The sequence below is a fragment of the Centrocercus urophasianus genome, unplaced genomic scaffold, assembly GCF_019232065.1.
Source record: "Centrocercus urophasianus isolate 14NV4802_14NV808 unplaced genomic scaffold, USGS_Curo_1.0 seq_22, whole genome shotgun sequence".
Classification (NCBI taxonomy): domain Eukaryota; kingdom Metazoa; phylum Chordata; class Aves; order Galliformes; family Phasianidae; genus Centrocercus; species Centrocercus urophasianus.
The window spans coordinates 18,769,423-18,782,773 of record NW_024884778.1 but is presented as its reverse complement, the minus strand read 5'-3'; the positions used below and the strand labels follow the sequence as shown (position 1 = coordinate 18,782,773).

Sequence of the window (13,351 nt, the reverse complement as noted above, 5' to 3'; positions counted from 1 at the left end):
CTGCCCAACAACCCTGGGCACGTGCAGATGCTGCGCTTTGCCCCATCGTTGCATGGCTGAGTTGCAGTGACGGGGTGAAAGGTGGCATCTGCACGTGCCCTTAATGCCCTGTGGTGAAGCAAGGCTGGAAAAGCTTCCCAGGGCTCCATTGGTTGGAGGACAGGAGCACCACACTGAACGCAGAAGTGGAGGGGCACGGGGTGGGCCGTGCAGTGCCTTGCACACAGCGTGGCTGAAGATGGGATGATTGATCTGCAGCACTTGTAAAATAATGGTTTAATCGTTATTAAGGATTAGAAATAATCCTTGAGCTGTATCGATCCCAATCGCATTATTCATGATGAACTCATTGCGCACAGATGGGAATGCCCTGCAGCCCATCCCTGTCACCACGTTCTGTCCTCCCTGGGGCACGTTGCCACCCTGCTGCCACCTCCTCCATCCCTGTAATGCACTGATTAGCCGAAGAAGAAAAGAACATCTGGATTATTTTTTCTTAAAAACAAAGTTTTGTCCAGATTGACTTTGACAAATTGACGTTTTCCAGAGGAAAAATACATTCCATTGAAGTGCCTGTAGTGGGTACAGCAGACACCAAGTGCACCATTTGCAGCACTCCAGGCACTTCTTGCGAGGCAATGAATAGTTAAAGATGTCCATAAATCTTCCCTGGGCATGCAATAAACAAACACGCTCTTATCAAGTATAGAAAAATGCATATTTCATCACTGCTGCCTTAAGTACAACTCGGAATAAATGCTTGCCCTTAATCAGCCATCTCAGTGCATAAGCGGAGCACGGAATGTCAGGGGGAGGGTGCAGGATTTGGGCCGCAGCTCTGCTAACACCAACCCCCCCCTGGGCAAAACTGCCCCAAAAATGAGCAGACATTTGACTTTTATGTTTGCTATCTCTGATCTTCTCCCAGCGACCCAGGCGGGACGAGTTTCACTGCAGCACCCTGTGGGTTGCTGAACTCCCAACAGATGCTAGCTGTGAAAAGCAGGCACTTAGGCTTGGAAATCAAAATTTCAAGCAATAGAAAAAGGTTAAAGGAGAAAGTTTTGACCAGTGCGGGCTGAGATAGTGCAGTGATGGAATACTCATCTCTGTGCAGCCGATAAGAACAAGCCGTGCTGTCCCCATGGGAAGATGCACGATGGCACTGCACACTCAGTGCTCCCAGTGCTTTGCTGTGCCTGGCGCTCAGCCGAGGTGCTGAGCTGGAGGCACACTGTGCCCAGTGTGAACTGGGGGCTCAACAGGCTGACTGTGCAGGGCCCTCGTGCTTCCATCAGAGCAGTGGGTGCCTGGGGATGTCAGCAGTGGCACGTCTCAGCTGGCTGCATCCCCATGCTGCTGAGCTCTCCAGGGAGCCTTGCTGGGATGCAACAACCTTGCCAGCCTCATGGCTAATTAGCACTGTGCAGTTAGCATCGTTAGGTGCTGCCTCTGCCTGGAGCCTCTTGCTGAAGGGAGGGCGGCTGTGGGGTCCTGGCTGCAGCGGTTGTGTATGCAGAGGGCTGCTAGGCACACAGAGAGGGGATGGAGGCTGTGGGCACAGGGAGCCCCATGGAGCCTCTCTCGACTGCTCACAGCTGGGGCCAGCCATGGCGTGGGCATCACACAGCTTTACACTCACTCTCCCCTCTTGCTCTCTTTGCAGAGGCTGGCGAATGCAGCAGAGAAGTTCCAGAAAGCCCACCACTGGCAGGACAACATCCGGGTAAGGCTCCAGCTCACCATGTGCCGTGGGGACACACGCTGTGACACACCTGTCCCCTCCCTGCTTCCCATCCTTCAGCTCCTCCTTCCTTATCCTTGGTTCCTCATGAATTTTAAAGCTACTGTCATCCCCATCCATAGGCTACGTGGACAAATCCATTCTGAGCTTGTCTGCAGCCGGGTGGGAGTGGGCAGAAGGGGAAGGCTGAACCGAATGAGGCTTTGGATTCTTGCTGAGAGGTTTCTCAGGGTTTCAGGATTGGTTTTTCAGGGCAAGCGCTGGGCAAGGGTAGCGGCTCACGTGCCTGAGGCACCTGACAGCAGTGCCTGGCTGCTGCCGGGGAAGGAGCGAAGATGTTGTTTTAATGATTGCATTTGACTTTGTAATTATGGCAGTGATAACGCTCAGCAGGAATCTGAAGTGTTCTGCCTGGAAATGCTCTCAAATTCTAACAATAATACAAAAGGAAGGAAGGATTGTTTTCCTTCCAGTGCAAATGGAACCTGCAGTAAAAATATCTGAGTCCACCAGCCTCTTCCTCAGAGCCGAGCCAGATCCTGCCCTGCCACCAGGAGCCCACTGCGGTGGTTGAGGGGACAGCCTGGGGACAGCCCCACCTCTGTGGGCATCTCTTGGAGTACAAACATCACTGGCCCCAGGCTGGCAGCCCCAGGGCTCCACATGCAGCTGGTACTGTCCCACAGTGATGGCCTCTCCTTTTCCTCTCTGTTCCCATTCCTGAGGCAATGGCTTGGCTCAGGGTGAGCCTTGGCCTAGGGATGTCACCACTGGGCTGCCTGCCCCTATCCTTCTGTGTGACAAGCCCCTCACATGGACCCAGTGGCATTTACCTCTGAGGGAACCCTCCTCCAGCACTGGCCAGCTGGTCCCTGTGCACCGCTGTCCTGGCTCTACACCTGTCCATGTCCACCTGCAAGGAGGGGTTGGCCATCCTGTAGCTCTTGGCTGCTAAATAGGGCGGTCAGTGGGCTCCACTGGACATGCAGATGGAAACGAAGGAGAGGTGGGGGAGAGAATAGAAACTGAAGCAAATGCTGCTCCTATAGACCCTCCTGCCATGGGTGATGGCAGCACAGATAAACATGGAGAAAAAGGTGAAGGAAGAGCAGAAGAGAAGGCAAGGTGCTGAGCCATGCTTGCCAGGTGATGGGTGCTCCCAGCCTGTCCCTGCCCCATCAGCAGCTGTGTCTGGCTGACACTTGTGTGTGCCGAGCTTCCAGGGGTCTTCAGGAGCGCACCTGCTCAGCTGCAGTGCACTGGGAGTGCTGGCCATTTGCAGAGCAGGGAGAAGGCACTGCAGGGAAAGGAGAGACAGCCATGTCCATGTCCTCTGCCTTCCGTTCACCAATAGAAGCAGCTTTGCTAATGGAAGGTGAGATGAACCCGCTAGCTGTGCCATCCAGCAGACTGCTGTATCCAGTACCAATGGTCACCAAGAGCTTTCTGCGAGTTACTTTCACCCCTTCCCTGGAGATGGGTTGAAGAGGCATCAGGAGGACAGCAAGTGGGGCACAGCGGAATGTCAACCTAGCAGGAAAACCCTCCCTGCACTTCTTCATACAACAGCTCTGTGGGTTCAGCTCACGTTTCCTCGCTTTGCTGTGCCACAGCCAAAATCACTGTCTCCCCTTCTGGAGCCTTCGTGGGCGGGGTGAGAGAGAGCCAGTCCTGGTGGTAACCAGTGTGCAGGAGCAGCTGTGGCGCTGGGAACTCTTGGCTCATTTTGCAGTATGTGGCACAAACCTTTCAGAAACCCACTTTCATTGAAAAATATTTTTAACAGCGCTGTTTGCTACCACTTCATCAAGGTAATTAGAAGCGAGTCACCTGGAAACAATGCGCGGCCATGCGTCACCACGCAGCTTTATCAGGACAGCGCAGAGCTGGGTGGGATGCTGCTGGGATGCTGGGGCCGTGCTGCCAAGTGCAGCTGCCACCTCCTGCCTGTGCTGCCCATGGGGAAGTGCTGGTCCCACCACCCGAGAAGCACCACCAGGATGAGGTGCCAAGGACCACAGTAGCGCCCACAGCATCACCATGCTCCTCTGTCCCACCAGCTGCCGGTCATCCTGGCCGCAGCTCTCCCTTGCTCTCTCCGCGTGTCATTTCGTAACCTCGAGCTGGAGTTTATGACAGATTGCACCGAGCGTGGTTATTTTTGTGTTTCCATCTGAATGCGCGACGGCAGATGCTGAGTGTTTGCAATGCATTAGTGCTAATGGCAGGACCATTAAACATTAGAGTTGCTCACTGCAGATGGGTTGCTATGGAGGTTCAGGGGAAAATGAAACAGGAGCAGAAGCGAGGACGGCTGCGAGGTCGCTCCCAGCGATCACACAGCACTGATCTCTGCCTGGAAAGTTTCTTCTCCCTCACCAGTGCTGGGGTTTTTGGTTCCCATGCCGCACACTGGCGGCGCTTTCTTTCCCGCGTGGCACTGGAAGTGTCTCTGCTCTGATCCATGTACCACCCCTGTAGTCCTGCCCTGTCCTCCATTCCGTGTCATCACACACTTCATCCATTCCAGGGCTGTGTCCTGCAGAGGCTGCCCCCCCCCCGGGATGCACAGAGCATCCTGGGCAGAGCACATGGAGGCTGTTTGGGTCCGAGCAGCAGAACAGCTGTCCCTGTTCCTGTTGCCCTGCCAGTCCTCCCTGGAAGATGTTTCTGGTCCCCAGGTGCACAGTCAGGGCCCCGTGGGGTCTGTGTAGGACGTGCATGTTGTGCTGTCAGAGCTAGGGACTCTGTTCCACAAAGGGGGGCATGGAGCAATGTCCCAGGTGCTGTCCCCATGCTCCAGGTGTCCCCATCCCTGTCCCCAGTACCATGCTGCTGCGCACCAGCTGCCATCCCCTGCTTGCCACATAGCTCAGACAAGAGCCAGGTGCAAAGCATGATGGTAAGAACACCAGCACACCACCTAGCAACTGGCTTTCCCTGTTTCTCCATCCTCATCTCCCTGTTATTCCACCATGCAATCCCAGTGTACATCCCACCATGGGGTCCCCAGCTGGAGCACAGGGCAGGTGATGCATGGCAGTGCAGGGACCACAGCCAGCTCTGCAGAATGGTGACAAAGCCCAGCCTGCACAACACATGTCGAGGCATGGTGTTGCTGAGTTCAGTGTGCTGGGCAGCAGAGCTCTTTGTCCCTTTAAGGGACACTTAGGTGCTGCAGAGTCCCATTTATGTGCGCTTGGCAGGATTATATAAATTGCCTTTAAAAGTTGACTTCTTTATAAGCCATTTTCTGCTTCATAAAATGTTTATTACTGTTGTTTCTCTCCCAGTTTCTCTTCCTCACAGCATTTTTCCCTGCTACATGGGGAAGTTCCCCTCTTCCATATGTTTCGGGCGCAAAGCGCTTCCCTCTGGGTTCCATCTCAAAGATGGGGAAATCATCTTTTGGCAATAACCCCTTCTGGAGCTCTGCGCATGTCCATGTGCTCTGCCCAGGATGCTCTGTGCACCGCACTCACGTTTCTGTTTTGTTCCTGCCTCTGAGCACATGCATTACGGGATGGCCCCCACAGCCAGCCACCACTGCAACAGCCATATTTCCCAAAGAGATTCCTGTGCTGTGCCATGCTGTGGCACAGATGTGGCACGGAGGGCTGCTCTCCATCAATAACTCCCACCTGCAAAAAAGGAAGCAAATAACAAAGCCCAGATAATTTCAAGCTCCATTAGAAATGAAACTCAGGGGAAAACGGGAGCACCGTTCGCCAAATGGGGAAGGACAGAATGAATCACTGAGGCTTCACTCACTGGGGAAGAGCAGAGAAGCCCAGCATGGCAATGTGCGCCTGCAGCCCAGAAGGCCAGCTGTGTTCTGGGCTGCATGAAAAAGGGGCGGCCAGCAGGAGAGGGAGGTGATCGTCCCCCTCTGCTCAGCTCTTGTGAGGCCCCATCTGCAGCGCTGCGTCCAGGCCTGGGGCCCCCAGCACAGGAAGGACGTGGAGCTCTGGGAGCGGGTCCAGAGGAGGCACTGAGATGAGCAGAGGGCTGGAGCCCTCACTGTGGCCTTCCAGTACTTGAAGGGAGCGTAGAAACAGGAGGGGGAATGGCTGTTTATGAGGGTGGATGGTGACAGGACAAGGGGAATGGTGTTAAACTGAGACAGGGGAGGTTTAGGTTGGATATTAGGAGGAAGTTTTTCACTCAGAAGGTGGTGAGGCACAAGGCCAGGCTGGATGTGGCTCTGGGCAGCCTGGTCTGCTGGTTGACGACCCTGCACGTAGCAGGGGGTTGGAACCAGATGAGCATTGTGGTCCTTTGCAACCCGGGCCGTTCTATGGCAGTGGGAAGGCAGTGATGGGAGCACGGTGGCAGGGCTGCAGCAATGGGAGAAGGGCAGTGGGAGCACAGCAGTGGGGCTGTGGCTGGCTGTCCCCAGCCCCTCTCTGCGGCCATGCAGGACCACAGCAGCCTCTGCGGTCAAAGCATCTTCAGAAGGGCAAGCACAAGTTCCTTATCCCCATTTCATTTTTCTCCTCCTTTAATTACAGATCCTACTTATCGGTGGAGAACAGAAAGATCGCCACCGTAACCTTGCACTTGTCCTTGTAGAAGGCTTACCTAAAAAGTTAGAAAATAAAATCAAATACTCTAATTTGCAGTCGTCTTGCTATTTCAAACCCAGTTTTCATTACAGCACAGAAAGTGCATTGAAGCTGTGTTTATAACCCCCTTTTAGATAACAAATCACATTTTCTTTTGGCTGGCGAGTGTGTAGAATTGATATTTTTTTTTTTCAGTTTAATGGGTTTGTGTGTTCAGGAATGATCTCCATCAACTGAGAGTCTTTATTGTGTTTGATATAATGTCAGCTTTCATTACGCTCTGAGAATTACTGTGTTAAAGCACCAACCTTGCTGTAGAGCCATTCTGGACGAAAGTAGAACAAGAAAATCATTCACAAAAACCACAGGGTTGTGCCATTTGCTCTTAGGGGAAGCAGATGTGCCTCTGGGGGCAGCGGGGATGGATTGGGCGAGGGGTGCCATGGGCATCCTGCTGTCCCCCTGCCCCGGGACTGGGTGCCATCAGCAGGGACCATCCGCTCGGTTGGGTGAAGGAGGTGCTGACAGATCACTTAAATATTCCCCCTGCTCTGTCAGAGGGATGGAAGGAGGAAATTGCTTTAAAATATATATATATATATATATGCCTTGGCAGATGATGATGGCTGTCCCTACCTGTCCTTGGTGGGGCTGCTGCCTGCATGGAACACTGTTTGTGGTGCATTCTGCTTCATCCTTTGGGCTGTAATGGGAGGGATTCATCCTGACACACAGCTGTGGGTCATCCTGCATCCCCACACGCTACACTTGGGCTTCTCCGGGAGCTGGGGGCCCCCAGGTGTGTGCTTACCACTGCTGGCAGCACCAACGTGCCTGGCTTGCTGCATGCTGAGGTGCCAATGGGATGCCATCCCTGTCCCATGGTTCCATCCTCCCCCATATTCTGACCCTACTGGGCTGCAGCTCTGCCAGCAGAGTGCTGACCTTTCTAATGTCATTTTCAGAATTGCTGGAACTGTTTGTAGAATCATAGAATGGCCTGGGTTGCAAAGGAGCACAGTGCTCATTGCTCATCCAGTTCCAACCCCCTGCTGTGTGCAGGTCACCAACCAGCAGCCCAGGCTGCCCAGAGCCACATCCAGCCTGGCCTTGAAGGAATGGGGCATCCACAGCCTCCTTGGACAACCTGTTCCAGTGTGTTTAAAAACAAAGACGTATTTCAGTGCCTGCAGAGGCTGGGGAAGGCCCGGGGGGGGGACACAGGGGGCTGGGGTCCCCAGAGGGCATGGGGCAGCTCCATCCAGGAGGGGACCACAGAATTGAAGGGTGTGGTGCTGGTGGGTTCACCAGTTTTTGCGGATTGCTCTGTGATTGGGCTTAACCACCAGGGTAATTTCCACGTGCTGGAAGACTAAAATAACCCTGTGCTTCTCTGGTAATGGTGCTCATGGTGCTGTCACGCAGCTGCACTTAAGTACTTAGTGCTACACCAAGGAGCACCTACCAGTTCAAAGCAGTGCTCTGCCAGTTCACAGCAGCAAATGCTTCTGCACAGGTTCACTTCCAAGAGCCAAGGGCAATGCTGGGCGGGCTCTTGCTCCCAAACCTCTCAACATCTCCACCCACTCGTTTTCTCTATTGGCATTTATTCAGAAAGACAGCAGAAATACCAGCACTATTTACACAGCCCCTGTGCTTGCTTGGGTCAGAGGAGGAGGAGGCAAGGATCAGGTGAAGAGTACAAGTGTGGCTTTAAGAGCAAATGCAAGGGAGAGGAAACTGTAGTACTCCCTGCTCCCTTTTTGAGACCCCGGTGTGGAGCCATGATGATGTCCCACATGTCCCCTGCACACACACCACCCGTGGCATGGAGCATGGACAGAATGACTCCAGCTTCTGACATGGGCAAGTCCCTGATCCTGCACACCAGAGGGGGACAGAGCTTTTTGGAGGAGCTGATGGAAGATAAAATGAATAACAAAGCCCCTTCTGGCTGGCTGTTGTTAGTCACACTCACTTCTGATTAAAGCTCGTTAAACATGAAATTAGCTCCTTTGTGTTACGGGTCTCCAGGGGCTCCTCTCACTGCAGGTGCAGATGGCCACGGGCCAGGGGCATGCTGCTGGTATGGGGCAGGGCTGTGGGGAGAGAAGTATCCAGGGGCAATGTATTATTTTTCCCTTCCCTTGTCGTTGTGAACCCCTCAGCACCTCACAACAAATCACAGATAATAAGTACACTCCCTTAGTGACTGGCTTTTTAATAACAAAAACCAGAAGGTGCTGCGTTGAGTTTTTTGCTCCCCTCTATCAACGTTACCTCATTGCCAGATCTGGGGCAGCTGTGGAGAGGACACGGGGGCCCCCCATGGGCCATCCCCGTGCTGTGAGCAGCGAGCAGTGACAGCCATGCAGGGTGTTCCACCACTGCACCCGCATCGCCGCGTGCACAAGAGAGCCCCGAGCGCCCTTTAATTCCCCCCTGTGCTGGGAGATGAGATGAGATGCTGTTCTGACAGTGTGACGGCTGGCTGCATCGCCTGCCTCTCTCTGAGTGCTATCAGCTGCCTCGCGCCCTAGTGTGCAGGGAGAGGGATCTGAGCAGACCTTCCTGCGTAAATAGCTTTTAAAAACCCCAAATTAAGGCCACAAAGTGAGGATGCTGCTCACCGTTCACCTGCGCAGCCACCTTGCTGCCTGGCTGTGCCACAGCTCCCTCAGTACAACTGCAGCATCCCGGGCATGGGGACACGCTGCATCCCAGTGTCACCCACTGGGTGACTGGCAGCGGAGTGGGCTGTGCGTGGTGAGGGTCTGCGTCCCAGCGCTGCGGTACGAGGAGGGGTACGGGGCAGTGATGGGGACCCCCATCCACGCCTGCCCTCATGCAGCTCTGCTCTCTCTACAGGAGGAAGACATCGAGTACTACGACTCCAAGGCAGACACAGAATTCGTGAGTGCTGTGAGTACTGTGAGTACCACCATCCCTTTGCACCGTGGGTGCACGCGCATTGCTGTGACCCATCCCCAGCCCTGGCCACGCCACGGTGACATCCAGCCCTGGTCCTGCTGGGCAGGTCCCTGTGCGGCTGCTGAAGTTTCTAAAATTAAAGCCGGCATCTGAAATTCAAATGAAGAGCAAATCTTTAATTAGCGACTGAAGCTAATTCTTTGCCCTCTCCCTGAGCAGCCATCCTGTGATTTCTGGCAATCAGGGCTTCAAATCCGCACCGACAGCCCCAGGGGACTGCCGTCACCCCGCGTCACACCAAGCTGCTGGCACGCAGGGAGCTTTGTGCCACAGCCCAGTGCAGGGCTGTGCTGTCCCTGCATGTGGGGAAAGGCACGGGGCAGGATGCTGCCCACCCTGCCAGCAGCACTCCTGCACTTATGCCATCGCTGCCACCCAGCATGACCCTGGCAAATTTCATTCTGGCAAAAAATAACGGAGGGAGAAGAAGGTGATGTTGAAATAAAGAAGGGGGAAGATGATACTGGTGGGTCTGAACCTCACTAAATAGCGGTCTTTCTGTCTTTTCTTTTATTTTGCTTCAATTTTTATATTTAAATTGAGCAGGATCTCGCTGAAATGAAGTTGGTTCTGATAGACAATGCCTATTCAATGTAACCAGGACTTATTCACCAGCCTCATACTGGGTTTAAGGAGGGAGAGAAAGAAATGAGCTTCCTTTTCATTCTGCTTGCACTCGGCTCTGCTATCTCCCTAAGCAGATTTTGGATTTCAGAGTGGGCTTTAGCAGCTGGGCCGCCGGCACGTGTTCCTGGGGGACCACAGGGCTCTCCGCGTGCCTGCAGGAGCAGCGCTCCTCACTCCCTGCCACCAAGGGCCGGGGAGGGGAGTTTGTCCTCAGGGCCGCACTCAGGGCAGCACCCGCTCTGGGCTGGGCGCTGTACACGGAGCGCAGGAGTGCAGAGGTTTGCGGCTGCGTGTGCCAGGGGGTGGTGCTCAATTGAGGGCCTGGGTCAGGATGTGCAGGGCCGTGTTGCTCTCCCGGGGGATGGTTTCCCAGGCAGTGAAGTGGGGTTTAGCTGTGGCTGCAGAGATCCTGGAATCACGCATTCATTCGAGTTGGAAGGGACCGTTGAAGGCCATGTGGTTGCACTCCCCTGCAATGAGCAAGGACACCCACGGCTTCGTCAGGTTCTCAGAGCCCCATCCAGCCTGACCTTGGGTGTCTCCAGGGATGGGGCACCACTACTTCTCTGGGCAGATGTCCCCACAGCACGGCAGCATCAGTCCTTGGGGATGTCCTTGTCCCCATCGCTGCAGGACCACTGTGCCTCCAAGAGTGAAGCTGGTTGCCACAACAGCCCCACTGAGAGGTGGCAGGGCTGGAGCGGGTCTTTGCTAGGGACACCCAAGTGGCCTAGAGTCGTTCCCATGCTGAGAGGTGCAGGTTTGCACCAGCTGAACTTATCCGTGAGCCAGATTCTGCGCTTCCAGCTTCACAAAAGGCACAGAAAAGCAATTAGGAGTCAGATTGTTTCCTCTTGTCATCTTCCAAACAAAATGCTTCTATTTCAGTGTCACAATCCGGTCTGCTGGTGTGAGTAGATGCAGAGCTGCCAAAGCAGAGGAGGTAGGGCAGGGGGAGAACTGCTTGCCCTGGATTGTTCCGCTCCCACCACAGCCCCAGGCACCTCTCCTGGAGCCGTGAGGCCACGTGGCCTTGTCCTGTCCCACGGCACAGGGACGTGTCACCGCTCTGCCACCAGCACTTGCCACCCAGAGCCTTGGCTGCGGGGATGGAGGGAGGGGGAGCGGCCCTGAAATGTCAGCAGCAGATGAAAGGGGTTGGAAAATTTAATCTTCCAACTTCCTCGACTCATGTGGCATTTGGATTGCCTCCCGATAAGCTATCAGCCTGAGAAGTTTCTTTCTTTTGCCTTTTTTCTTTTTTTTTTTTCCCCTTCTCTTTTTTTCTTCCCCCTTCTTCTCTCCTCTGGCTGGTAATTCAAAAAATAAATGGTCTAGAAAGATCTCCAAACAGTACCTTTGGCAAAGATAAAAAAAAAAAAGCAGGGGGCGAGGGGAGGCGGCTGGAGAGGCTGATTGTTATTTATAGCCGTGCTGCTCGGAGCAGAGCGGGGCTGCAGAGCTGCTGCGTTCCAGGAAAGGTTCGGGGCTGGGGGAGGGAGAAGGGCGTTCTGCTGGGCTGGGCTCTCCTTCCGAATGCGGTGAGTGCGTGGTGGGATGGAGGCAGGTGGGGGCACCTGGGGGCACGGAGCCCGCCGGGGCCGCGATGTCACCGAGTGTTTGTCCCTGTGCTGACACGTCCCCAGCCGTCCTTAGCGGCTCGTTCCCATGGAGATGTCGCTCCACGGGGCAGCTCACCAAAGAAAGCCACAGGGACGTGGTCGACCTCCCAGCCGGCTGGTGAGAGCTCCGTGCTGCTGAAGCCGTACTGGGTAACGCTGTTGCATTGCCAAGAACGGTCAAACAAAGTATCCAGATCTGTAGCGTCTCTGTAGCCTGCGTCGGGTGTACAGTAACGTTTGTGAGATGCAGTAGATGCTTCGGAGTTCTTTTGAAATGCTAAGGTGAGAAATGCTGCGCAATCTGGCCAGGGATGCGCAGAGCTGTGCTCGGTGAAAGCGATACGAGCCCCAAATCCTTCCCTCCCATGCTCCAACAGCAGCTCCAGCACCGATTGCATGCAGTGTTTCTGCTCCTGGCCCTACTTACAGTCCCTCTGTGCCCCAGCTGGTCATGATGGCTCCATGAGGCTGCACTGGGAGGCATTGATCCCACGCCAGAGAGCTCCAAGCTAGGCCTGGAGCTGTGTGGGTAAGGGCTGACAGCAGCTGGGTGGCATCAGGTCGCCATGGGGCTGCTCGCTGTACAGGTGTCAGTGATGCATGGGGCCTTCCTGCACCTGCAGTGTTGTGTTTGTCTCTGAAATTGGCGCATGTAGGGGTGCCCAGCCTTTGGGGTGGGTGGTAGAGCAGAATGCACAGCATAATCTGGATTTCCACCCCAGCTAGGGAGGCAGAGCTATCCGTGCCTGCAGCCAGGCTCCTGCAGCCGTAATTGGGTTCAGCATCTTTCGGGAGGCCCTGTGGCCTGCAGCACGCTTACACTGCCGACTCTTGGAATTAAAACCGAACCCTTCACAGCAATCCTGTTACTCTCCCGAGCTGTGGCGAATGGCTTTGCCACTCTCCCAATGTCAGGGCAATGTCACCACCACGTCTCCTCCCTCCCCACACAGGCCCAGCCCTTCTGCCATCCCACGGCTGCAAGCAGCTGGGCTGGGCGCAGGGCACGTCCCCTGCCCAGGGCTCACGGCTGAGCGCTGGCGCTGCGGGGGGAGCACGATCCAGCACCAGCAGTGAGGGATTTGCCATCTCTCCACCATAATTAAATATTGTTTGCATTGCTTATTGACAGAGCGCTGAGCCGCGCTCGGTTTTAATTTGTTCTTTGATAGTTGCCTCTTGCCGCTAATTGATTTTCAAGGATTTTTTTGCCCAGGTGGGATTTTTGTCTGGCTTCAGCCTGGTGGTGCTACCAAAGCCCTAGGGCAGAACTGGGACTGGTGGGTGGGGGCCAGGCAGAGGTACCCAGGGATGTCCCACTGACCCTGCTCCCTTCCCAGGATGATCCCGATGGGGAAGAAATCGAGCGGGAGAAGTCCAACTCCCTGAAGCTGGAGTTCACCGACGATGCCAACTTCAAGACCAAGGTTAACTACTCATATGCTGCCGTGCAGATCCCCACTGACATCTACAAAGGCTGTGAGTGCCCCCACCTGCCTGCCTCCGCGTCCCCCGGGTCCCCACCAGCCGCAGAGTGGCTGTCCCCAGGGCTCACTCTGAGTTCGGGATGCTTTGGGGTGAGGTTATGGAGGGGCATTAAGGGCGGGTGAAATCCCAAGGGAAGGCAGCAGAGGACCATTGTGGAATGATGTGGGGATATTCAGCCCTGCATCAGTGCCCTGCAGAGTGCTCTGGAGAGCACGGTCCTGGGGCTGGGCAAGGTGAGAGCAGTGGGCAGTGAGGTGGCAAGAGGATGGATGGATGGATGGATGGATGGATGGATGGATGGATGGATGGATGGA

General features: G+C 54.9%; 1 protein-coding gene across 3 annotated transcripts in view; it reads left to right on the top strand.

The window, feature by feature from the left end:
• Window positions 1-13,351, top strand: part of CACNA2D2 (calcium voltage-gated channel auxiliary subunit alpha2delta 2) — a 128,976-nt gene that overhangs the window by 99,036 nt on the left and 16,589 nt on the right. For 2 of the 3 annotated variants that reach the window (XM_042823319.1, XM_042823321.1), the window contains exons 4-6: window positions 1,667-1,726; window positions 9,178-9,240; window positions 12,890-13,028. In XM_042823319.1, coding sequence (XP_042679253.1) covers window positions 1,667-1,726; window positions 9,178-9,240; window positions 12,890-13,028 — 262 coding nt within the window. The remainder of the gene's footprint in view (window positions 1-1,666; window positions 1,727-9,177; window positions 9,241-12,889; window positions 13,029-13,351) is intronic. The other variant, XM_042823320.1, reaches the window with a different exon arrangement.